The following is a 27,115-nucleotide window of genomic DNA, read 5'->3' on the forward strand; positions in this document are numbered from 1 at the left end:
CTGCGAGCGATGCTCTAAAGAAACGCTAAAAAAGCCAACATCCCGTTTTGTGGGTGGGTTCGGTGGAGCGCACCGTCTCAGCCTACGCCAGATGTCTGGAACCCACCTACTCTTTTCTTTCGGCGCTAATTAGGAGACAAAGATAGAAGCGGTGACATCACCAGAACCGCCGCAGAGAGACGATGTGAGATCTCACTTTGAACCAGGCTCGCGCTCTTGGAGCACGACGCAAGACACTACTCAGCCAGAAAAAATGGCAGGAAAAAAAGTATCAGTCTAAAACAGATTAACTCTAGGAAGGGGGGGAAAATCGTATTTGCCGTTAAGTGGAGATGCTTTGCAGAATATAAACTATGTGCAGTAACACAACAGAGCGCATTGTACTGAAAGGGTCAGAGAGACATTTATACCGCCATTGACCATGCTGCTGCACTCAAAATCCTCCAATGCTGAACAAAACAACAACTAATAAGTGAGTAACATGGGATATGCAGGCATGAGTTATGTAACTCCCAGAGGTGCCTCCTGTCAGCTCAGTCAAACCAGGACAAAACCACAGAGGAAGAGTGGATTCTCCATCGCATCTTTTAACGCTTAAATGTTTTTTTTTTTTGCTTTTTTTTTTGCTAATAAAACCTGTCTCAGTTGATTTTTCCCTGGTTTTAAACACATTCATGGAGTGGAATGAGAAGTTTGGTTTCAGCACAGGCAAATGAGAGGCTGTGGAAGAGTAGCATTATTTACATTAAGGGGAAATCACGTTTTTACTGCTTTGGGAAAAATGCACCAGCAAATGCGTTTCCTTTCAAAGCGTGCAGAGAATTGCCCTTGTTAATTGTCCGGAACATTTCAAACTCATTAATATTGCAGGAAGCCAATGCACACAGTGGCCAGGGCCTATCAGCGATATGGTAACGCCCTCGCACTGTGGAGTGGAGGACTGGACTGGAGTTTAGGATATGGCTTCCAGCTCCAGCAAGCGAAACACTGCTCATCGCCGTGTTTAACAAAATACATACAACGTATCCGTTCAAAAGCATCTCTTGTGAACTCCTATGAACTCCACCCCCCTCCCCCTCCCCCCCATGAAAGAGTAATCTAAAACTCTGCACACAGCACGCAGAATGAAATTTCTGCAGTCTTAAGCGGGATTAAACCGCAGCTCTCATCTGTCATCGACATTGCTCTCTCTCTCTCTCTCTCTCTCCTTCTCTATCTACCTTTGGCTCTATCTTTGTTGATGCTCTATCCACCCCCTCTTTCTCCCACTGTCTCTTTTCCCATCTCTCTCTCTCTCTCTGTTTCTCTCTTTCCCTGCCATTCCCTCTGTCTCTGTGCGTTCGGTCTCTTCGCGGTGTGGTTTGGGGTCCTGACGCAGGAGATTGGGGTTACCATGGGCGTGGCCGCACTATGCGACAGCAGGGGGGTCCCCGGGGGGTCGCTGGCCTTTTTGGGAAGCGGTGGCCAAAGCACAGTCGGAGCAGACAGTGATTACAGGCGGAACAGCGTGTTCCCTAAACGAGACGCGTACGTGCGAAAAGCAGGAAGAGCAGGAGGTCCGCAGCTGGTCATCCGGAGGCGTTCCGTAAGCCGCTTACGCAACGGCGCCGTGGAAACGGCACGCCGCCTGCCGATGGCGTAACCTCGCCTTCGCTTCGATTCGCCGACCTTCTGGCTCGCGTCTCCCTCCGTTATGAAAAAAAGTGTATTTAAAATCATGTGACTTAACCCCAGGACTAAAGCCGTGCCACAGATCACACTGAGGGTGTTGAGGGCACTCTGCCAGATTTGGCCACAGTCGGATAACTCCAGACACGAGGCTGTTTGACAGCGCCTGATTGGTCAATATAATAGGACAGTTGGAAGCAAGCAGTAGTTATAGTACGTAACCTCAGGACCAGGATTCTGATGAAAAACCCAAAACTCTTGCCAGGAATCCCTGAGGCAGTTCAAGATTTGAAGTATAGCTATATGTATATGTGTATGTATATATATACACTGGTGTGTAAACATTTAGAAGCATATACACACAACAGCGCCGTAGTTATGCATTGACATCATCAAATAAGTCGTCAGATTCTTGCATTTGCCTTGTGAAAAGAAAGGCATTCAGAGAGATGACAAGGAGGATGAGTTGGACCAGACTGAGGAACAGCATGTGGTTTAACAATGCACTGCTGCACATAAAAACGCTGCTGAATTACTAAGTCAGAGGTTTGGCTTGTTAGTCCCAATTACCTTTGTCTAAGTCTGTCATTCAAAAATTAAAGGCTAGCCCTGAACTAGCCTTCTTATTTATTCAGCAGATGAGCTTTTCCAGAGTGATTTACACAGCATACACATTTACACTTATGCAACTGAACAGTTAGTGAAGCAGCTCAGACTAAATTCCTCGGCTCAAGAGTACATCAACTGTGCCCGGCCTGGGACTTGGAACCTGCAGCCACCGAGTGATGAACCCATTTTTAAGATTTGAAGAATCTCAGAGTGACGTTCTGAAGCAAACGTTGGAGCTCGTGTAAGAGATGGTGACTGCAGAATGAGCCTCTAATTAGATTAATGAGATGGGACCTGCTGCAGTCCCACAGGGTTGGGGCCAGGGGGCGCTGCACTAAATCATCCCTGTATTACCGAGCCAACAGCAGGCTAGTGACCCTGGAGGGCCGGCACAGGGATGGAGGGCCGGCACAGGTCCCGCATGCGTCGCCGTGGTGAAGTCCCACGTGTGCCATGTTACATGGGGCTGCACATTACTGCTATACACTGCTGTCATCGGCTACCGCAATCCATCCTCGGCAACCAATCGAACGGTGGCTCCCATGTGTACCATGTTACATTGGGGCTGCGTATTACTGCTATGCACTGCTGTCATTGGCTACTGCAATCCATCCTCTGCAACCAATCCAACAGTGGCTAATGCAAGTGAGAATGCCATTATCATTGAGACTGTGTCAGTATTTCTTTTAAAGGGACTTATAAGGTGAGCCACAGTGAATAAGCTTGTAACCTAAAAGGTTGCAGATTCAATTTCAGGTAGAACATTGTACCCTTAGGCAAGGTGCTTAACCTGAATTGTTTCAGTAAATATCCAGTCGTATAAACAGATGCTATGTAAAAATGGGGGTAAAAGTAGGATAAGAGCATCTGCTAAATGCTAATGCAATATAATGTGTACCGTTAAACTTCAGAACAAATTCTGTCATAGGTAACAGATGGCCACAGGGTGGAAAAGAACAGAAAGTGAAAAGTGAAATTCCTTTCTGATACATTTGCTCACAGACAGACAGTTATTCACAATTATTCATGCATGTAAGGACCTGCCAGAATCACCAGTGATCTTATGATTCCAGTCACACTGATCTCATGATCCCAGCTGCAGTGATCTTACGATTCCAGTCACACTGATCTCACGATCCCAGCTGCAGTGGTCTTACGATTCCAGTCAAAGTCTGAATGATCTTATGATTCCACTCACGGTCAAAGTGATCTTATCATAATGCTTTGGTCTCAAGATCAAAAGCTGATTGTTTCACCCTTCACTGTTCTGCCATTTTAATCATTGTGCTTACCACATGATACGATGCCTGCTGTCATTTAAAGACATTTTATAAAGTTATCAGGATTATAATTAAAGTGCAGTTATTAGATACAGTACTTCAGTTTACGCATTCTTAATCTTTTGGGTAAGTCAGGCTTTTGCAGGTGTACTGGAAGCAGAGGTGTATCCGATGCCTTAAAAGAACACTGTTAGGATCTGACCCAGTTTCTTTTGCAGGGAGGCTGCAGTTTTTCTTTTACAGTGCAGGTGTCAAGGGAGGGACCGCTGATAGCCCAGATACATCCGCAATCTTTCTGAGCTTTAGCGGAGTCGCCCCTTTAAATTTCAACCGGCGACCGTCCCTTTTAAGGACACCAGCACAGTTTAAATAAATGATGCCTCCCCTCACCTAACTGCAGGAGAAGGAGCATGACATTTGTGAAGAGAAGCTACTGGTCAATTCAGAAGACTGAGTCCCTGCCTACTCCTGTGACACTTTAAAGGCAGTGCCCCACCCTGGAGGAGTTAGCGAACAGGTAGCATATAAGCTATGCTCATACGATTCATATTTATTATTTTCTTAAACAAATTTTCCCCCTTGTTTCCCTTTTCCCAAATTTGGAATTGCTGCTTGCACCTCTTGGCTTGGCCAGCTGTATACCAGGAATGCAGTACAATTCTCTGTGGGCCACTGGGTATTTTACACTCTACACGCCACACAGAACTACAGGAGAGAGTTAGCACCAGTCAGTGGAGAGTATATCTCTCACTGCCAATAGCTGGGGGTGCCTGATGGATCATTGAGAGGAATTAGTGTAGCGGCAACCCAATAACCCCCACTGGCCAACATCAACCCACCCCTCCCACCTGGCACAACCATCACCCCAGATTTTCCTCAGCAGAGAGTTCAGGTGAATTCAGTGTCGGTATCACAGTTAGTAGATTGGTAATGTGCCCCACTGGATACTGAGCTACATCTGACTCCCAGGTAGGGATACTGGTAATTGCAAGTCAGGGCACTATAAATCTAGCCCAGCATAATAGTGTTACCGGCTGCCCATGCGGAAAAGCTAGGATTAGTCCATTAAGGATGGAATAATGTGTCACGGACTGCTAGAAACAAGAAAAAATCAACCTTAACACAGGCAAATTGTGCTCTGTGTGTGTTCTATGTTCTTGAGTGTGTGGGTGTGTGAGTGTGTATCAGAGTGTGCGTGCATGTGTGAGTGTCCGTGTGTGTGCATGCGTGCGCGCATGTGTGAGTGTGCGTGTGTGCATGCGTGCGCGTGTGCGTGTGTGAGTGCGCACAGGCGTGTGTGTGTGCGTGTGTGTGCATGCGCGCGCGCGTGTGTGAGGGCGTGTGTTTGTGTGTGTGTTTATACCTGGCTCTGGTAAACCATGTTCCTCAGGAGCAGCTCACAGTGCTCTGGGGCTCAGCCTCAGCGCCCCCTCTCTGCAGTGCTGTGGAGCGCTTCTGAGGGCAGATGAGGAGACGTGTGATCCATCGATCCGAGCGCTCCTCTGCAGCTCTGGAGGAAAGCAACACAAACACAGACACTCAAGCGGTGGAAAGGTCACCAGGCACACTGCCCGAAGCAACGAGCTCTTCCTTAATCCACCTTTACATTTTTATTTCCTGCACGTGAGCAGAGCTCGGAACAACCTGCAACTTATTCACACAGAGAGAGAGCTGTCAAAATACAGAATATAGACTGCCAGGTCAAATCCTCCTAATCCTGCAATGACATTTTGTCCTCAAGAACAATATATTCTACTACGGAGAAACCTACACGATAAGAGACATTCAATAAAAAATAAAGTTATATTTTTGAAAATATTTTCACTGCAACATGTTTTTGTCATCCAAGACTCTTGTATTCTGCCAAAAAGAATTAAAATAAACTTGTTTTCTACCAATTCTCAGTAGGATGCAGTCGAAGCAGTTGGGGTGTTGAGAACCAGTCCTGACATAATGCGATTGTTTCTAGAGACTAAATTAGGTTGGGTCTTAATGCCGGAGTATGGGCTAAAACGTCAACCATTCTCCTGTTTTATGGTCTTGTGCTAAGTTCATTTCAGCAGCTGTGATGTTATCATGGCAGGAAAGAAAAAAAAAATATTACTGGGCTGCCAGGTGTTTCATTCTGCCAAACGGGGATGGGTATTGGAATTAGTTTTTGAGTGCCTGAGTAACCAAGGGAACTGGAGCTCTTGGTTGTGTTTGGTGTTACGCTTTTAGGGGTGAGCAGAGACGACTCTATCTGTTTGGGGGCGGGCGATATATCGGTCCTGCACCGTTATTCAATAAATAAATGCATCCGTCATTGTGTTGACAAATGTATCAAATGGGTGTTTATTGTGCACCACAATTTCTGTCGTAATGCTCACTTTTTCCACTTATCTCATTTTCCAAATATATCATCTGAACATCGTTAGTGAACTTTGTGAAGAAAAACAAACAAGCAGAGATCGCCCGACGTCACACTCGAAGGTAGACATTTGCAATTCAAATGTTTGAGGGATTTTTGGGAGGATGCTCTGATGTTTTTCAGTTTGAATTAATATAATAATATCTTCTTAAACGAATTAGTTTTATTTTCTAACGTCATATTGTTTAGCATGACAAAAACACAGCTGAAAAAAATATTGTTTCAGCCTTTTACAGAAACATAAAAGGCTAAAATGGTAGTGGGTAATGCTACCCAGGTGACATGATTGCAGACTGAATTACTGCATTATTGCTTGGTAAAAATGTAAAAATGTACCAGAAAAGCTCTGTCAGCCTCAGGAGTGTGCTCCATAATGTTCGAGACAAAGACTTGCTCTGTATTGTTAATAGTGGAAATGCATTGTTAGTCGGGGGAAATGCTGGTTGGCAGTGTGAGTTGTGTAATCCTGTATACCAGCGCAAACCACCCCTTTTTCCAAGCGGCTGTGATGTTGGAAGGGGAACGCTGCAAGAGTGACGGGCGAAATTAGGTCAGCTCATTTAATTTAATTCAGTTTACCCAGAGTTCCCCTTCCCTGCTCTTCCCGGTCACAGGGCAGACTCCGCAGAAGCAGCAGCGGTTCGGTTCCTCCTCAGCAGGCCGGTTAATGACCAGGCCATCACGAGCGCCGCTCCGACACGCCTGCGGCTGGAGCCCGGCTCAGCGCCCGAGCGCCAACCCCCCCCCGAACCCCACGCCCCACCCTGTCCTGCCGCCGCTTCCCGTTTGCCCGCCCCATCTCTTGCGAGCTGAGAGCCACGTCCGTCAGCAGCGCCGGTTATTAAGTTTTAATGTTGCACTGCTGACGCATACCCCCACCCCCACCTCCACCCCCGCACCTTCAAAATCGTGACTCTTTTCCAAACAGGGCGCCGCACCCTTCGGCTGCAGAGAAGTTTCCAAATCCAGCATCAGTGCACACCCTGAGCTGGAAACAGAGCGGTCCTTCCTATCTAATATACATCTGAGGCTGCCCACAAGCACTGCTCAATGCTGGACCAGAGAAGTCCATGCAAGGGACATTGTGCTGAGGGAAAACTTATTTGGGGGGGGGGGGGGATTCACTGTTTGTTGCAGCCCCCTTGACCCTGAGCACCGGTCCAGCCATCTGCCCCCGCTGTCATCCAGGAAGCTTTGCAGGGACAGGCCCTTTCCCACCGTGCTCCAATGCAGCAAAGCATCATGGGACCATAATGGCATAGCATAGCATAATATAGCATCCTTTGATGACACAGCCACATTGCTTTCGGCAGTTAGGCTAGCATTAGGCCCATCTAATGAGTTCACTGAGTTCACTGTGTTAAATGTCATTTGCTTACATTGAGGCGTTTGAGTTCACGGCCTGGGCAATGGTCAGACAATCATCAAATCAATTTCCACCGACATAAAAAAATAACCCGGGTGACTTTGCGGAATTAAACAACAGCCTCCTGGCAGTGGGTGTCTGTGGCTTTGCTGGGCACAGCCCACCAATCACACGAGGCCTTACAAGACCCACACGCACTCTGACAGCACGGCTCGGAGGAAGAAAGAGTGCAAGTGCACATCGGGAGGGAACGCCAGCAATTGTGCATTCCTGGTGCCCCTCCGGCACCGGGCAAGCAATGAAGCAGCGCTCTCAAATCAGCGAAATGAAACCATATGTCTGCGGCACGGAGACGGACAGCTGGGTAGCCTGTGAGGAGCGGAGAATTGATTGCAAGCAGGGTCTGACCGACATGATCTCCCTGAGGGGCTGAGTGGGGGGTGGGGGGTCTGAATTTCCAATTACTCTGTAGAATCGGTAGCTCCTACCCTTTTCGCTCAGAGCACTTATAGCGCCGATCGCACGCTGATTCTGCCCAGCGATTCGTGAATGAGGGGGGCGAGCGCCGAGCCCACCAGATTAGTGTGAAGGCGCCGCGGAGAGGGCGGACTGGGGACGGGCAAGGCGCCAGCGCGGAGGGACGGGCAAGGCGCCAGCGCGGAGGGACGGGCGCGGCCCTGGAGGAGAGGCGCTAATGAGCCCGGGGCCGATAATGAGACAGTCAGAGAGAGAGAGGAGAGCGCATGCTGAGAGAAACACACAGCAGCAGCACGCCGTCCTCCATCCAGACGCACACGCTAACACACAGCAGCAGCACGCTGTCCTCCATCCAGACGCACGCGCTAACACACAGCAGCAGCACGCTGTCCTCCATCCAGACGCACGCGCTAACACACAGCAGCAGCACGCTGTCCTCCATCCAGACGCACGCGCTAACACACAGCAGCAGCACGCTCCCCCTCATCCAGACGCACACGCTAACGCACAGGAGCAGCACGCTGTCCTCCATCCAGACGCACACGCTAACACACACGCTAACACACAGCAGCAGCACGCTCCCCCTCATCCAGACGCACACGCTAACACACAGCAGCAGCACGCTGTCCTCCATCCAGACGCACGCGCTAACACACACGCTAACACACAGCAGCAGCACGCTCCCCCTCATCCAGACGCACACGCTAACACACAGCAGCAGCACGCTGTCCTCCATCCAGACGCACACGCTAACACACAGCAGCAGCACGCTCCCCCTCATCCAGACGCACACGCTAACGCACACGCTAACACACAGGAGCAGCACGCTGTCCTCCATCCAGACGCACGCGCTAACACACAGCTGCAGCACGCTCCCCCTCATGCAGACGCACACGCTAACACACAGCAGCAGCACGCTCCCCCTCATCCAGACGCACACGCTAACGCACACGCTAACGCACACGCTAACGCACAGCAGCAGCACGCTGTCCTCCATCCAGACGCACGCGCTAACACACAGCAGCAGCACGCTCCCCCTCATCCAGACGCACTAACACACTCACACATGCTAACAAAAGTTATTTTAAGGGGGGGGGGGGGGGCGGGCAACTAACACATACAAGCTAACAAACACCCTAACACACACACCACTTACAGCACCAGCCCAGTTCCCCTCACACATACGCTAACACACACTAACATACACACGCATACAACACCAGCACGCTCCCATCATGCACACACACGCACACACTGTCTCTATTTCAAATTGGCTTTTTTGGCTTGGCAAGTACAGTACATGCTCTTGTATGTTGCGAAAGAAAATTCTGAAATTATAGGAAACAAATGAAACAAGAAAAGAAAATGGCAAGTAGGCTACATTATTCATCATTTATATTAATGTTCTTTAAAAATTAATATTGATGTTTTTTCTTATTATTTGCATCACTACTCTCATTTTCCCTCGCAGTCTGCATCTCCTCCCTGTCTCCTTTCTCGCACACTTTAACGACAGCAGTTCTGCATTATATACTATAATTAATGGACTCTCGCTGGTTCCCGGTACACCATCCCGCAGGTTCAAAGGTGTTCGTTAGCAGCAGCCTGCGTTAGTCATGTCTGTGATTTGGATTGTTTAAAAAGACATGTCACCACTGACCTTTAATTAAAAGAGCAGCAGACCTGTGAGGGGGAAGTACTCTCCGTCGGCATAGGATCATTTGTGCCAGAGGCTTGCATAACAGCATAAAATCACTTTCAGGATCCATATAAATCTCTAATCTCTCTGCAGGAAAGAGACGTTATTAAGACCCCAACGCTTCCGCTTGCGTTAGGTCTGGAGCGTGAATCTCATTCATGAACCCGATGGCGATAATAAGGTTCGGCATGGTCGTGGCTTAAAACGCAGGGGAACATCGCGAACCGTGTTCAGGGATCTCATTCGCAGTAATAATCGCGGGGGCGGCGGCGAGGAGCCCGGAGGATAAAGGCGGCGTTCGCGGCCAGAATGGGCCAGAGCTCTATCCGCTTGACGTAAAGAGCGCAGCTGTGTGACGGATTAGCAGGGAAATCAGTTCCGGTTTCCATGATCCTATTAAACCAATACAATTTGAATATGTAATCTGGTGCGGAGAGTGAAATCATTATTAAACGCAAGACAGCATTTTAATAAGCCATTAAGAATTTATCCCCATTGTGCATGGGGTTTACTTGATTCGGAAATTATCCAATTTATTAAGGAATAACCAAGAATATCTTTAAAAGGTATTCATTCAATAATATTCAGGTATCATTCAACAGGATGTGACATTACAGTGCAAAGCATTTTTTGCAAACATAACCTAAATGATGTAAAGTGGTATTTTCGTTTAGAAAGAACTCCTGTGTTGATGTATAAAATCTGTTTTTCATTCACTTCCCTCATGAGCAAATTCTTCACAGTTCTGAATGTGTTAAAGTAGTACTGTAATGGGCTTTTCAGTGAAACATTCACACATTCTTTGCAATTGTTCCAATTGCCCATCGCATGTTTCCAAAAAAAGCACCACTCTGTTCTCTAGAGAGAGAAGATTTATTGATAGGATAACTGATCTGTTGACATATTGTACCTTTCTATCTTTTGTGAGGTCATGTGTTGCCTAGGTAATTTCATGTTTGCGAACAGAGCGAATTGCAATATGACTGGGTCTTTCCTGGACAATCCAAGCAGACAATCCCTAAGAGTCTGAATTAAGTAGTAATGGTAGCCATTAAAAATAAAAATGAATGTGTGTGTGTGTGTGTGTGCATGTTTGCCTGTGTGGGTGTGTGTGTGTGTCTGCTTGTGTGGGTGTATGTGCGTGCGTGTGTGCATGTACGTGTGCAGGTGTGTGTGTGTGTGCAGGTGTGTGTGCTTGTCGCGTGCCTGTGTGAGCTCAGCCAGCGGCTGTGCAAACACCTGGACAGGTGCTGGGGCCGTTTGTTTCCCAGCAGTGGGGAGGGCGGGTGGGGAAACTGAGCTATAGGCTCACCTGCACCTACACCTACAGAGCCAGAATGTCTCCCAGAGGAGGAGTGAGAGGAGTAACCTTTCAGAGGCGTGAAGCATGTGCAGCCTACTTCTGCTCACTGTTCCTGCTGGGCTCTCCATCTCTCTGCAGATACTCCCTAAATCTCGATTTCTCACGTTTTTTTTTCCCTCCAACTTTTCCAGGCGAACACATTTGTCCTTGCCTCCGCGTGTGCGTAGACGTGACGTACGGGCGCTGACGAAAGTGTTCTCTCTCTTTCAGATTCCGAATGCGGTCTTGTGCTGTAGCGAACAGAGGGAGGTAGAGCGCCAAGATTGCGGGAATCACTGAAAAGGCCGGGCTCAAAAATCGGGGACTAGAGCGCGACAGCGAAGACGCTTCGGGAATTTGAGGAAGGCGTGTTTTTCCCCGGCGCCCGGAAGGCGAATCCCAGCCCACAGAACTCAGACGGCGCGTTGCCGCAGGAGGGAGGGCCACGCCCGCATAGCCCGGCAGCGGCACCGCTAAAATGGCCGACCCGTACCAGAACAGCGTGTACCAGCAGGGCGGGGACAACACCTACTCCACCTTCGGCGATGGCGGCCCGGACGGCTACGGCTACGGCGGCGGCAGCGAGTACCCGGCGCAGGACGAGGACGCGGCCAGCGACGCCACCGAGGGCCACGACGAGGACGACGAGATGTACGAGGGCGAGTACCAGGGCATCCCGCACCCCGAGGAGGTGAAGGCGGCCCAGCGGGCGGCGCGGGCGGCCCAGCGGGAGAAGGCCCGGGCCGCCGGGGAGGGCGGCGCCCGCCAGGAGCGGGAGGAGCTGGCCGACCAGTACGAGGCCATCATGGAGGACTGCGGGCACGGGCGCTTCCAGTGGACCCTGTTCGTGGTCACCGGCCTGGCGCTCATGGCCGACGGCGTGGAGTGCTTCGTGGTGGGCTTCGTCCTGCCCAGCGCCGAGAAGGACATGTGCCTGTCCAACGCCAACAAGGGCATGCTGGGTAAGTGTCAGCGGTGACGTCATTAAAAGCACTCAACCAACAGAATTCAGACTGCATATGAACCATGAATGCTAACCTAAGTTCTGAGATAGGCTTCACACTCAGGAGTACACGCTTTTCATCATTATACCCTCTGAAATCGGCATACGGTGAAAATGTTATCAAGATAAATAAAACGAAATGTATTATCAAGATATTGTAACGCCTCACAATATATGGACATATACACTATACAATTATACTTCATATAATTATTGCACAATTTCAGATATTGCAATGTATTCTTTTAAATAGACTACGGTGAAATAAATATGATTTTTGAAAAAAGTCCACATATTTATAATATATTGTGGTTTGCTACTCTATTTCCAGTGCATGTACAATAGTTGCATAAGGTGATAATACTAGTAACAAAGAACATTTAAATGATGTAAAAGCTTGTCTTGAGCATTAAACCTGCGCCAGGGCCTGTTTTGCCTTGTAGCTCATAATGGAGGAGACGGGGATTTGGACAAGCGACACCTGATCCTAGGTCAGCACTACTGCGAGCACTAATGCTACATGAACGACACCCCAGCTCTGAATTTCGGCAAAACAATCTCATCGCACCTGATCGTACATAATATCAAACGTGTCCTTTTTGCGTGCTGGTGTGATTTTGACAAACCTAAAAAAAACGGATTGTGAGAATCGGTCGGCAGGGGAACGGCGGTGTCTGCTGAGCAGAGGGGGAAAACTGCGCCTTTGAAGCACGGCTCTGAGGTAAGCCGGGCGGAGCCGCTAACGCCGCCGTCGATTTGCCGATTCGTCTGCCCGCGTCCCCCCCCCCCGCCTCTCATCGACGCGCGCCTGCCTAACGAGGGAGGCAGGGCGAGCGATCTCGCGCCCCTCGGCGAAAAAACGAAACAAAACCAGGAATAAAATGCGGGAGGCTCGCCAGAGTGACGGTAGTCAACGAGAGCGTGCGCACGCTGCGTTTGGCCCCCAGAGCAGCGAGGGGGCCCCCAGCTCTCCGCCTCACACAGGGGGAGGGGCCTGAACCTCACCACGGCAACACCGTCACCGTAGAGTTCTGTTTTGACCGGCAGCTTACTAACTTACGAATTGAATTCTTCTTATTCCTTCGGAGAGAAGAGTGGCTTCACCCTTCTGGCGATAAAACAATCTGACCCCTCCCCCTGAATCTCAAGTGCTTTTAGGAAGGAAGGAGGACAAAATTAAATTGCACAAAGCAATAAAACAAAGCACATAAAGTGTGTGTGTGTGTGGGGGGGGGGGGGGGTGTAGTAATGAAGTGGAGGGTATTAGGAGGTGTCGGGTGTCTGGAGGTCTCCATGGCGATGCGGGCAGGGCGGGATCGTCGGGGAGAAGAGCAGCGGGAGTGGGTTCGGTGTCCTGCTCCGGGCGCTGAGTCAGCAGGTGCTGAGGAAACTGATCACCTCTCCGCTGACCTTGGCTGAGAAATGAACAAACACGCTGCTGCCCTCCCACAGTACAGCTGGCTTAATGTTCCAGACTCATCACCATTAACGCACAATAATACACTTTTTCAACCCTAAAATCTCTGTCTTCCACCCCTCCCTGTCTCTCTTTCTGTCTTTCACCTCTCCCTGTCTCTCTTTCTCTTTCTTTCACTCTCTCTGTCACTCAGTCACTTTTATTGCTCTTTATCTTATTCCCCCTTGATCACACTGTATATATTTGTTGCTTTCTGTCTTTCTGCTTCTATTCATCTCTCTCTTTCTCTCTCTGTCCCTCATGCACACACACACATACACACACACAAAACAATTCTTCTGTGTAAAAATAGGGAAAAACATCCATAGCTTTATTGGAGCACAGTCTGTATTATATATGCAGTAGTATTGTTTTTCAGATGCTGAGATCATTTTCATAAAATGCTTACAGTGCTTTACACAGGTTTGATATTTTCATATAAATTCTGCTATATATATATACATATTTTATACAAATGTTGAGACTGTGTGGTACAGTTTATAGGGTGATAAGACTCATATATGAACCCCTGTGTTGCCTGGATCTCTATTCCCCTCCATGGCCCTTCCTGTGCTGTGATTCTGTCTCTATCTGCTATTCTGTCTGAAAAAGTGGGCGGACTGAACTTTCCTTTAAAAAAAAAAAAGAATACATAAATACCATATCCATGGCAACTTGGATACGTTAGAAATATCCACGTATTATCCAGAGATTTGAACCTGTAACCTTGGTTACAGGCCCAGGTCTCTAAGCACCGTGCCAACAACCCTCTTCATTTAAAGAAAATGCCAGGAAAAACCGAAAAGTGCTCGCACTGGGTGTGGCTAGCTAAAGGTCCTGGATGCAGTGTCGGCTCCCCAGTCCAGCAAAAAAATGCAGCAGAATGAGTGGAAAAGGTCCAACAGACATGTAGCAATGTGGCTACACTTCCTGACCAGATGCAGAATAAATTTATATTTCATATTCTTGCTGTAATCGGCTGACAAATTCTTAATGCTAGGTGGCAGATATGATAACTTCATGAATTCATGTTCACTTTTCGGGGTGATTGGATGCTGTTGGTTTCATCATTAAGGATGATTTGTTCTCTGTACATATGTAAGTAACCATAAGCCAGCTGTACTGTACGTGACAGTTTCATGATGATATAGGAAAATTACAGCCCTGAGGTGATTCGTTTATACAACAGGGTTTTTTAATTTCCTGACTGCACCGGTGCCAAGTTTGGCTGGGAGACTATGGAGCGAAGCGCGATTAGCCGTAGCGTCACCCAGGGAGGGAGGGGTTTAATCAGCAGGGCCTTGTCAATCAAGATGGACGGCTCTGTTTGATTGGGCGTCTAACTGCATAAGCTGAGTGAAGAGTATTGGAGCGCGGTGTGAGCGCGGCTCAGCTGGCAGACCGAGTGAAAGAGGCAGCAGGGGGGCAGCACGTGTTTTAGCGGCCAGACGGGTGCGGCTCATCGCCCGTCATCTGACCAGGGAGCTGTTGCAGAGACAGGAAGGGAGCTATCAAACACAAAAACGGAGGATGAAAGAGGGAGGAGTAAAAAAAGAGAGGAGCAGAAGGGTGAGGGCGAGAAAACGTGAATGGGCCTCCGCTCCTCTCGAAGCTCCGCCTCCAGATCGTGACTCTGATCAGAGCGGCGTGTGACCGTGCCAAACTGACAGCCGCACGAGGGCGGGGGGGCGGGGGAGCGCCGGCGTCCATATGGACGGCCGGGACCCCCACGTCTCTTTCACTTTTCGGACTGCAGCCTCCTCCCCCCCCCCCACGCCCCCCGCGGTGGCACCATCTGGGGTAGCATCTCGTGAAAAAGCGTGACGCCAGAAGAGGTGGGCGGGGCCGGGCAGCCGTACGTTTACCGCCGACACTGAGCCCTCTCTGGGGCGAAAGCTACACCGCATCAAAAAAACAAACAAACAGTTTATTAATCATTCACTGACAGGGGTCGTAAGTTACTGAACCTGCCACTGTCATTTGGACGCATTGATCTAACTGGTGGCTCGCGTTCTGTTTCCCTAAGCTGTCTCTAAGCTAATTTTTGAAGCCTTATTTTCAAAAATAAAGTTTCAAAAATCAAAACTCGGGGAGAATCTCTGGTCTGAAATACAATGAACACACCAGAGAACATTCGTGGGCTCCCTCAAGAGTCACTTTGGAGCAATAAAAGCTAAGTTTGTAGTTCCGAGTGACTTCCACCATATTTAATGTCTGTGGGTTTCTCAGCAATGTCATTAGCGCGCGCAAAGCTCTTTCCCAAGGAAACGCTCCTCTAATCGCATCGCCTGCCACCGAACGTAATTCAGACTCGGTCATTAACTTTCTTATTTCCTTTCTTTGCGCATTTCGTAATGGTGTTTTATGCAGTGCATTCTTAGGGCATCGTAAAAAAAAAAATGAAAATGAAAATCCCTCAAAATGGCGACGGACCGTCAAAAAGGCCGTCGGGAAAATCGCTGAGCTTCAAACCGACGCGGTATATCTCTTGCGCTGACCGTGTGCTGTCACTCCCCTGTCTGACGACAGTTGGCCCATTTACTGAATGATGTACCCACAGCCATTCAGAGGCCAAGTAAATCTAATAATCTCTCACATCATGGGCTGCCTTCTCCTTGCACCGGCTGTTGGGATTTTGGTGTCTATTGGGAGAATTTGGTGGCAGAAAACAACAACAACAACAACAACAACAAAAAACCTGATGTGTCCTTCTTCAAAAGGCAAAAACTGTAGTCAGAGGCATAGTTGTCAGCTTGACAACATGTTATGCGCCATTTACTGTGAATGTGAGTTCAGAGGATTTACAAAACGAAGGGATTGAAATTAATAAACCTACAAATTATGCAGCTAATAATCATTGCTTAAATGCTAAAAATGCTTTTGTTTGGCTTCTCAAGTCCTGAAAGGCAGCCATAGGGCTCTTATAAAATGCAGTCCAAGGTTTTAAAAAACATTAGTGACTGTTACTAATGGGGACTTCAAGATCTAAAAGGTTTATGACAGCTGAACAGCGTACCTGATAACATACCTCTTAACAACCACTCTGAGCCCCTTCAGGCTCAGTTCACATAATGTGACCAAATCGAGTGTTTGTGGCCCCGTGAATGACATCATGGGTCGGCTTTTTTATGGAAAACAGCTTTTAATTGTTTCTCAACGTAGTTTTAAAGTCTGACTCTGGTTGCCATTTAGCTGTTATACACACTGCAGAGCCCAGAAAAGGGGGGTTTTCAGAGGCACTGACTAAGGATATTGGCAGGTGTCTGCTATTTACCACTCTCTGAAAGACCACAAGGATAACAAGTGGAAACACTATGGGTATGATCTGGAGAGAAATCAATTATTAAAATGTTTGTGAAGAAAAATGCCTTACAGCTCCATATAGCCCTTACCTCTGTCCCACTTTACCTGAAAATAATCGATTCAGGACTGGGACTTAAACATGAGCAAAGGGCTTGTGGGGGGGAGGCTAGCACATTTTAATGCTCGTCTAGCCCACCAGGGCAGTAAAAAAAACTGAATTACACTTTACCTGAGAATAAAGAGAGAGAGAGAGAGTGCCCCCTGGTGGAGTCTGGGATGAACTGATTCTGTTGTCCGGGCATGCGGCCACAGACTGGGCTATTGATGTTCCTGCAGCAGCGGTATTCAGTGGTACCGAGAATTAACTATGCTACCTGCTGATCATTGTTTATTGATTGAAGTAAGGATGCTGTCCTTTCCAGCGAAGGAAAGGTGTCTGTTTCTCATGTTCATCAGCACACATCTCACCACCTCCATCTCCACGTCCACTCTCTGAACACGAATTGGAGGCAAAGAAGAAAAATGGAGGATGCTCTGAAATGATGTGATGGTGACTGCTAAAATTTAAGGCCACCTGTGGCATTTTTATGATCGAACCGGAATAGTGTTTGGTTGGCCGAATGAATCACCCGTGAAAGGGGCCATTTGCATTGCTTGTTTCACGCAGGAGGCGTCCAATGAAGCACCTTCCCTAGGGTTAGCTCTCATTACTCATTCTTCGCGACGTTGTGCCAGCAAAGCAAATTTATTTTTAAGTTGTAATTGGATGGGCCAGCAAACAATGGTGATAAATTATCTAGAAAACAGTGTCACGGGCCCTTTTATCTATGTGTTGAAGTAGCAGAGCATGAATGCACCGACGCTATAAAGCAAAAGATGTACGGCAGGGACAGGACAGTATTACACAGAGGGCCATTTAGCACATTTTAAAATTCACTGTGCTGCAAACCGACTCGTGTTGGCGCACCAGCTTAAATCAGATCTCCATAACACCTACGCAGATCTGCTGACTTTTACAACGCACTCCTCGGCTGCAATACCGATTGATTAGAAAGAACCATCCGGATGAAGTAAAGATTCAAAGCACTTCAGACATAGGGGAACGTGACCCGTACGCTAAGATGGGAGTCTGCATAACTGACATCGATGGGCGTCTGGGAAGATTTATTGATAGTTTTCCACAAGCGACACCTCACAAAAATGTTTATCGGCAGACTGGTTCTGTTTTTTTTTTTTTTTTTAAACTTCAATCTCGAACCCACTCAGACTGGTGCTTGGGTATTCACATGCAAGCAGTGATCTCTCAGATGAAGCCATCGCCCCCACGGGGTACATAGTGTCAGTTCCACTCTTTGAATAGCCTCTCCATTTGCATCCGCATGTAAGGGACCGGAAATATCACTCAGGGCAATAAAGAAACAGAGGACAGAGAAGAGAAAGGAAGCGCTCAAAATAAAAAAAAAACACAGATAAAAAAGAAATTGATATAGAAATAAAAAAGCAGGACGAATGAAATGGAGTCCTGCCACCTGAACAGAAAAACAATAATAAAACAATCTCTCCCTCTCTCTCTCTTTTCTCTCATTCCCTCTCTCCCGCAGGGTTGATAGTGTACGTGGGGATGATGGTGGGGGCGTTCGTGTGGGGCGGTCTGGCGGACGCGGTGGGCCGCAGGAAGTGTCTGATCATGGCGCTGGCCATCAACTGCGTCTTCGCCTTCCTGTCGTCCTTCGCCCAGGGCTACGGCTTCTTCCTGTTCTTCAGGCTCTTCTCGGGCATCGGGTGAGACAGGAAGAGGGGTCCCAGGGGGGCCCAGGGACCCTCAGGGGGAGGAGAGCAAAGCAGGGACGCTGGCTACGCTAGCCGCTGCCCGAAATGGGCTGGCCTCTGTGGGAATGAAATGTCACCTGTTCTCTCGAGTAACGGTTGGAGAAACACACCTCATTCCCACAGCGCTGGAGCGATTAAATAAGGCGTCATGGCAAAGTTTAACTCAGTGATCTGTGCAATCTTGAAAAAAAAATGTAGCAGGAAAAAAACTCCAGGCTACATGTTTAATTACCGAGTCATGCAGTGGCACAGCCCCGGGTTCTGGTGCTGAGTCATGCAGTGGCACAGCCCCGGGTTCTGGTGCTGAGTCATGCAGTGGCACAGCCCCGGGTTCTGGTGCTGAGTCATGCAGTGGCACAGCCCCGGGTTCTGGTGCTGAGTCATGCAGTGGCACAGCCCCGGGTCCTGGTGCTGAGTCATACAGTGGCACAACCCCGGGTCCTGGTGCTGAGTCTTACAGTGGCACAGCCCCGGGTTCTGGTGCTGAGTCATGCAGTGGCACAGCCCCGGGTCCTGGTGCTGAGTCATACAGTGGTACAACCCCGGTTCCTGGTGCTGAGTCATACAGTGGCACAGCCCCGGGTCCTGGTGCTGAGTCATACAGTGGCACAACCCCGGGTCCTGGTGCTGAGTCATACAGTGGCACAACCCCGGGTCCTGGTGCTGAGTCATACAGTGGTGCAGCATAGAATCAAGATACTGTAAGCTCTCGCACACTTGCACTAAAGAAGCAACTGAGCACACCTGACTAATCAGAAACACCTGTGAAGCCATTTGTCCCAAACACTATGGTGCCCTGAACTGGGGGAGAGGGGGCTATGCATAAAAAGTGCCGTTATTTCTACATGGTGAAACCAAAATGTATTAAAATACCCACATTTGCATTGTTTGATTTCAAATCTAAAATTATAGAGCACAAAGTCAAATAAAGCAAAAATATGGCTTTGTCCTCTATAGTGTTCTCTGGGCTTACTCAAAGACAGAAATCAGTATCTTTACTATGGTGTTTATCAGTGATGCCCTGTTTGAAATACGCTTGTTTATGGGAAACAGTGTGTAACTATGAATTGTCCTGTGTTCCTCTCCCCCAGCATCGGGGGCTCAGTCCCCATTGTGTACTCCTATTTCTCTGAGTTCCTCTCCATGGAGAAGAGGGGCGAGCACCTGTGCTGGCTCTGCATGTTCTGGATGGTGGGCGGGCTCTACGCCTCATTCACTGCCTGGGGCATCATCCCTCACTACGGTACGCCGGAAGGGACACACTTTGCCCTTGCACCAAGTCGCCTATCGAAGGCTGCTTGCACTTTCATTATCCTATCACTTCAGCTGAAAGGCACCTCAAAGGAACACCGCCCCATTACGGTTACTGTATTTGGACATTCATCCATTAGCAAACTCCAGGGTCAAAATAAAATGCAACACGGTTTAAAGGTGGCAAAGAATTACACGCTTCCTGTCATGTAGTGTGTAAGTTATTATTCTATTACCTCCACTGCTGCAAACTAATGATAACACTGGGTGTGGGTCAAGGGAAAACATCTGACACCTAAATGCATCGGTTGCCTTGGAACCAACGAAGTGCTCATTTTTAATCGCTGAACCGCCGCCGAAGAAAGTCACTCACACGGCTGAAAGCGGCACGGCGGCGTAAAATGTGAACTTTGTAACTCTTACAGCCGCACGGCATTGCCTGATAACGGCACTGTTAAATTAACCCTGGCCTCGATTAAACAACGCCCTGAAACGGACGCCGCACAGGCCATCCGCTTTTTTATTAGCTTGGAGGTGATCATTCAAAGCCACACAATGGGTGTGTTCGAACAGCTCATTTTTTCTCCTTTCCTTGTCTCCTTTCCTAGTATGGAAAGCCAAACGGGTCAAAAATACGTGAGACTGACGTCTGCAATCACACGTTGCCAACGTCGGCTCATTCCATTCGTCTGTTTTATCTCCTTGCTTCCTTTCCTCGCTCCCAAGTCCACTCATCGGCGGATGCAAGGAAAGGAAGCAAGGTAAGGACGTGGGGACGGAGGAATCGAGGAAACGTGTATGAGGCTATCGGAACGTCCTTGCTCTTTAAAGCGTCAGTTTGACGCTACGTCAAAAACAGATGTGGCAGTTGGGGGCGAGGTGGATCCACAGGTCGACCGTTATGCGTCAAGCATTCTGAAAAAGTGCTTCCGCAAAGGGTGCACTGACCGCACTCGTGCTTGAACGGGTTGGAATGTCCCCAAAGATGGCGCACCTCGATCGATTTTCAGGTCAGTCAAGGACCTCGGAGGCAAAGGACGAACAAAAGAAGCGTCTGGATTAAATCCGCATTGACGACGCGTGATTCTAGGCGTCAATTTCATGTATTTTTTTGATCCGTTTGCCCCTCCATCACTAGGAAAGGAGGCAAGGAAAGGAAGCAAGGAGGCAAAAAATTTAAGCGGTTGAAACACACCCAGATTGTCCAGGTCACAGAAGAGTATAGGGGAAAGCCTCACTACCTGTTTGTCGCATGTCCTGTTTGTCACTTCCTGTTTGTCGCATGTCCTGTTTGTCACTTCCTGTTTGTCGCATTTCCTGTTTCAGGATGGGGCTTCAGCATGGGCACGGAGTTCCAGTTCCACAGCTGGCGCGTGTTTGTGCTGGTGTGCGCCCTGCCCGCCATCGCCGCCCTGGTGGGACTGACCTTCATGCCAGAGAGCCCCCGCTTTCTGCTGGAGGTGAGAGCCCCAAAACCAGCCACGTTATAATTTCTGTTTTCTGCGTAAGTTACAATCAGATGCAAACTCCCAGCAAGATCAGGTGTTATGAACACTTAGTCCCAGCAGTACCGATGGCCCAAAGTGTCTTATCAAAGATGAGTATGAAAATGAGTAAGATAGGTGGGGAGCACAGGCAAAGATACAGAAAATGACATTGAAAGTTATTTTATTTGTCCTGCGCATTGGGCAGTACACATATTCAGAACCGAGAGGTAAAGCTTAGTGAAATATTGACCACTCTTTAAATAATGGAGAGGGAAATGACCATAATTTGTCTTCCTTGATTCCAGCAAATTGTGATTGATGTGTTTGTTTCCTTTTTCTACATCAAGCGACTCAGTCTTGAAGGTTGTTTACAAAATTGGCGCCGGTTTAATTAATCAGTCATTGTTTTTGCATCTGTGGCAGAATGCCAAACATGACGAGGCCTGGATGATCCTGAAGAAGGTTCATGACACCAACTGGAGAGCAAAGGGGGAGCCAGAGAGAGTGTTTACGGTGAGTAAAGACCAGAGGGACTCGTTTCACCTCAGGGACACTGCTAACCTCAGGGGCTCCACTCACCTCAGGGACACTGCTAACCTCAGGGGCTCCACTCACCTCAGGGACACTGCTAACCTCAGGGGCTCCACTCACCACAGGGACACAGCTGACCCCAGGGACTCCACTCACCACAGGGACACTGCTGACCCCAGGGACTCCACTCACCACAGGGACTCAGTTCTGTAGATGTGTACGAAACACCGAGTGGCAACTTGGGCAGTTCTATTAGAAAACAAGGAAAATGGTTTGGTTAGACATTCCAAGATTTAAACGTCCGGCATGAAGGGGTTGCTGACTTGGCTGTTTTTTAATTTCAAGTTGCCCTTGAGCTAATATTAATGAACTAGATTTTTAATATTTCATTCCACATATTCATTTCAAGCTCTAGTATAAATCCAAAATAAACTACATGCTGTCCAAAAACTGCATGAACAAAGTTTCCGTTAACAAAGCTTCATAAATCAGGGCCACAACATGTGGAGAGCCTTTGCAAAGTCTTCCTTTGTTTTTGTAAAAATGTATTTTAGTTTCACTGTTCATTCCACCTAGGTCTCCCAAATCAAGACACCCAAGCAGCAGGACGAGTTTATCGAGATCCAAAGCTCCACAGGAACAGCCTTCCAGCGATGGTTGGTCAGGTCTCTGACCTTATCCAAGCAGGTAGGCCTAGAAGCTCATCAAAGGCCCAAACAAACTAATCAAAACAGAACAAAACAGCAATTACAGAGAAATCTGACAGCAATTTGCTATGTGCTTGTTACATCATAGTGATGTCATTTCCTCTACAGGTGATAAAGAACATCATTTCCCTTGCATCCCCAGAACTGAGACTCAGCAGTTTGTTCATGGCCATCATATGGTTCACTATGGCCTTCAGGTAAACATCTCTTTCACAGACGTTTAAATCCCAAAGAACATCAGCGTTCTTTCAGGTAAGGAATACAGTTTGGGTCACATCAGCAAGTAACACGCTAACTTTACTATGTGTCTTTAACACAAGTGGTTAGGAAACGTTAAGTGGAAGCACAAACCATGTAGTTCCTTGCCCAACCACAGTGAGGCGCTGAGGCCTACGAAGAGTTATGAGCCTGATTGTGACATCAGGACGTTCCGTTAGAAAGGTAACCATTTTGTTTTCACAGCTACTATGGGCTGTCCGTGTGGTTCCCTGACATGATCAAGTACCTGCAGTACGAGGAGTATGAGGCCAAGGTGAAGCTCTTCCACCGGGAGAAGGTGGAGCACTTCACCTTCAACTTCTCCCTGGAGAACCAGATCCACAAAGAGGGAGAGTACATAAACGACAAGTACGTCAGGCCTGGCCTGTGATCCGAGGAGAAACTAGATCATTTCATTCTCTGGTGAAAAAAGCAAAGCAGAATTATGAGCTTGCTTCTGAAAATCGTAATTAATGTTTAATGTAGAGTGGATTGTTAATAGCTTTAGTGTAAATGGTTTCATGTTAATGGCTACCCATAGCATTTCTTACAATATATCTGATAAACAGGCAGACAGACTTACAATTTAAATAGTGTTCTTCCCACAGCTGGTGCAGGTGACCAGACAACACTGTTTTCAGATTGGTTAAAAGAACATGTAAAGAGAAAGATATATGAATGCATAACTCGCTCATGTGGTGGTTAAACAGCTGGAGCAGTCGGGACTTCTTTGCTTTCTGTCTCCGCCAGGTTCACCGGCATAGAGATGAAATCTGTGAAATTTGAGGATTCTCTGTTTGAAGATTGTTACTTTGAGGACATCAAGTCGACCGAAACCTTCTTTGAGAACTGCACCATCAAATCCACAGTCTTCTACAATACAGGTAGGATACACCAAGAGGAACCGTGTAGAAGAGCTACGCTCACCCAAAATCTAACACACGAGGCATTTTCCAGAGAGTCGGTTCAGTTTCACCTCCTAAATGGTTCTCGACAAAGACTGATTAATGGCTGATCAAGATAGACTGTAATCTCTCGATTGTTGTCTGATTGCACAGACCTGTCAGAGGACAAGTTCATTGACTGCAAGCTGGAGAACACATCGTTCCTGCAGCCCAAGAAAGGCTGTCACCTGGACTACCAAGAGGAGAATGACATCCTCATCTACCTTGTCAGCTTCCTGGGCAGCTTGGCTGTGTTGCCCGGCAACATCATATCAGCCCTCTACATGGACAAGATAGGGAGGGTAAAAATGATTGGTGAGCTCGGAGATTTAGCTACATTTCTAATTTTCATGTGTTATCTGGGCTGGTTGGCAGGTACTGACTTACTGATATTATGTATTAGCATCTCTCTCTCTTTTTCTCTCTCTCTGTCTCTCTCTCTTTCCCTCTCTCTCTCTCCCTCCCTCCCTCTTGCTCTCTCTCTCCCTCCTTCCCTCCCTCTCTCTCTCTCCCTCCCTCCCTCTCTCTCTCTCTCCCTCCCTCCATCTCTCTCTCTCTCTCTCCCTCTCTCCCTCCCTCCCTCCCTCCCGGCAGGCGGCTCCATGCTCATATCCGCCGGCTGCACCTTCTTCCTCTTCCTCAGCTTTAGCCAGGCCGCCATCATCGCCTGGCAGTGCCTGTTCTGCGGGGTCAGCGCAGCGGCCTGGAACGGCATCGAGGTCATCACCGTGGAGCTGTACCCCTCGTCCAAAAGGTGGGGCGAAGCGGTCTCTCGCTGCTCTGCTCTCTCAGTGAACCAGCTGTTTTACAGGCCTGTGGGCTCTTAGAACAGCACAGACAGAGCAACAGATTCAATCATCAGTGTCCTGCCCTAGACTGGCTGCAGTCAGATCACTGTAAAAGATTACTGTATAAATCAAGTGTGATAAAAATTATATGAAATGAAAATAAAAACTTTAAAATGGATTTCCCTGATTTCAATATATACACCCTTTTACAAACCTGTAATGTTTATTGAAAATGTAATTTAAAAAATGAATAAATGAAAAAAATACATTATAACAACATTCTCTGTCTCATTCTCCTTTACTCCCTCCCACTCCCTGTACAGGACCACGGCGTTCGGAATGCTGAACGCCCTGTGCAAGCTGGCCGCCATCTTGGGCAGCTCCATCTTCGCCTCCTTCGTGGGCATCACCAAGGTGGTCCCCATCCTGCTGTCCTTCGCCGCGCTGGTGGGTGGCGGCCTGCTCGCCCTCAAGCTGCCCAACACCCGAGAGAAGCTCCTCCTCTGAGAGGCAGAGCGGAAGTCAAAGGTCAAGGCTGGGCGTGGGTCAAAGGTCACGGCCGAGCAAAAAAGACTGACGCGCACCAGAGGAGCGGTATCCAATCAGCAAGGGGCCTCAGAATCATCGCCGCACGCGCCGTTATTTTACCCTGCTTCACACTTACATCATAAATTCATTTTAGTCACGCCCCACCCCACCCCAGCTCTCCTTGTTGTAGTAGCTATAGAACCTAATTGCTATGTCTTTTCTCACTGAATCGCTCATCACCAAGCACACGTTTGTGTTCAAATCTATGAGTTTTCATAACTGAAAGTTAGCGATTATAAACCGATACATTCCGATTCAGTGGTCCAGTCTGGGCAGAGGATCTGTTTATTGTTATGTTGTGTGTGTAAAGTCGTAAGCGGGTCGAGTTTGTCTCTCACCGAGCCGTTAGCCATACAAACTGGGTCTTGGGGGAAAAGAGGAGACTCTTTTTTAAACTACAAGCCATCGTTGTCCATCACTGGGCTGCTAGGACTCGAGCCATATTGCTGAAGTCAGTTAGTCTTCTTTGTGCTTCCTGTCTGTACACCCTTAATGGCATGGTCACGCTTCTGTTGTGTGTTCATCGAGCTCGTTTTAGACTTTCTTTCTTTTTCTATGGAAGGCGGCCATTTCGCGACTTGCTGTGCCGAGAACGGCTGTGTCTGTGGGCGCTTTGAATATTTCCCGTGTGCTTGTAGTTGTTGGTTGCCACAGCTTTCTTTTCGTCGAGCGTGGAGCTACATTTCCACGCCCTTATCCCGTTTAACACACCTGTGTCGTGTCGTGTTGCCTGCAACTTAATGTGGTCGAAGGAACCTCACCATGGCGACAGTCGTTCTTACTTTTCTGGCTTTTGTGGTGATGCAGTCCCATCACCTGTGTGTCTGTTAACTCACAAAATCAAACAGAAAAAAGCGTAACTTATTTGAGGAGAGAAATTAAGAGGAATTTATTGTTCCTGACAACCTTTAACTGCTTCTGAAATGAGAGGTACTAATATTTCAGAGAAGCGCAGAAGCGTTTTTAAAAAATGACCACTGATAGAGATGCATGTGTGTTATAACTAAACAATCTTTGTGTCCTTTTAAATGTATGTTATTGAAAAAAGAAAGGAAAACATAGTCTGAATGGTATTTAATGTCCATCTCATTGTAAATAAACATACCAGTTACTTGAGTTTGAATTAAGATTTAAAGCATTACAGTCTGGAAAGAATCCATTGTCATTCAATGAAAAACAGCCCACAGCTCTCCTGTGTCCAAGAAATACTGTGTGATGTCAGTTATTCACATCATATGAGAACTATTCAAGAAAAGGTTGTATAAATATTATGATGCTTGGAACTCAAATATAATTTACTAGTTCTAAAGGAGTATAGCTAATAGAAGTAAAGGTAAATCTTGAGAAACCAGTTTCATTTTGACTAGGATTCTTATTCTAAGCAAATATTAGACAATCATATTATCTGAAATGCGAAGGTTTCAGCACAAATAACCACATGTTTAATAAAGCTAGTGCGCTCCTCTCCACACAAACTATAGAGCCGGGTGTGGGAGAAGCTGCCAATATTTAGCCTCACCCGAAAACGGACATGCGGAGGGACACCAGAACAAACATCAGGCTTTCTCAAGCATCAGTCTCAACACAGCAACCAGGAACTGGTTTTACATGTACTGTTCAGAGTTTGAGTTGTGTCTAATATGTCGTGTATGAAAAGCCATAATGTTGTTCTTTGTTTTTTTTAAATATTTTCATTTAAAATGAAAATGATTCTGACTGTCAACGGCCTGGATACATGGTCTGAAAGTGTCATTAATGTTTTATTTTTTGGTTTGTCTGTGATGGTAAAAATAAAAACTAAAAAAATTCAGATCAATAAATGTGAAGCCTCGTGGGTGATTATTGCATGCCAGTCTGTGATTCACGGACATCTGCAAAGGTATTTTCCAGGTGTGGTCAGTCGTCCATTTTGAAACGGGTTAATATATTTTCGTTTGTTTGGGATTTTCTGATTCAGACTCAGGCCATTCATGGAAGGGGGGGGGGGGGTTGCTGGATGGGTGAGGGCCGGTGACACTTGTCAAAACAAGGCAACACGGAGGTGTCAAGGAGTGACACTGGTAGCTGGTTTTGTTTACTGTGACTGAAGTGTGAAAGAAAAGCTAATCCCTTTACCAG

The 27,115-nt window shown here is 47.6% G+C and overlaps 1 protein-coding gene across 2 annotated transcripts in view; it reads left to right on the forward strand.

The window, feature by feature from the left end:
- The window catches only part of LOC118215841 (synaptic vesicle glycoprotein 2B-like), a 44,101-nt gene extending 17,284 nt beyond the window's left edge, over positions 1-26,817 (forward strand). Inside the window, exons 2-13 of one of the 2 annotated variants that reach the window (XM_035396855.1) lie at positions 11,083-11,813; positions 18,215-18,395; positions 19,535-19,686; positions 21,021-21,154; positions 21,605-21,694; positions 22,289-22,399; positions 22,528-22,616; positions 22,882-23,046; positions 23,428-23,561; positions 23,736-23,936; positions 24,216-24,375; positions 24,733-24,916. In XM_035396855.1, coding sequence (XP_035252746.1) covers positions 11,330-11,813; positions 18,215-18,395; positions 19,535-19,686; positions 21,021-21,154; positions 21,605-21,694; positions 22,289-22,399; positions 22,528-22,616; positions 22,882-23,046; positions 23,428-23,561; positions 23,736-23,936; positions 24,216-24,375; positions 24,733-24,916 — 2,085 coding nt within the window. In that variant the 5' untranslated portion in view covers positions 11,083-11,329. Of the gene's footprint in view, positions 1-11,082; positions 11,814-18,214; positions 18,396-19,534; positions 19,687-21,020; positions 21,155-21,604; positions 21,695-22,288; positions 22,400-22,527; positions 22,617-22,881; positions 23,047-23,427; positions 23,562-23,735; positions 23,937-24,215; positions 24,376-24,732 lie in introns of both variants that reach the window. The other variant, XM_035396856.1, reaches the window with a different exon arrangement.
- The last annotated feature ends 298 nt before the right edge of the window (positions 26,818-27,115 follow it).

Source organism: Anguilla anguilla, chromosome 16 (genome assembly GCF_013347855.1).
Source record: "Anguilla anguilla isolate fAngAng1 chromosome 16, fAngAng1.pri, whole genome shotgun sequence".
In the NCBI taxonomy this organism is placed as follows: Eukaryota; Metazoa; Chordata; class Actinopteri; order Anguilliformes; family Anguillidae; genus Anguilla; species Anguilla anguilla.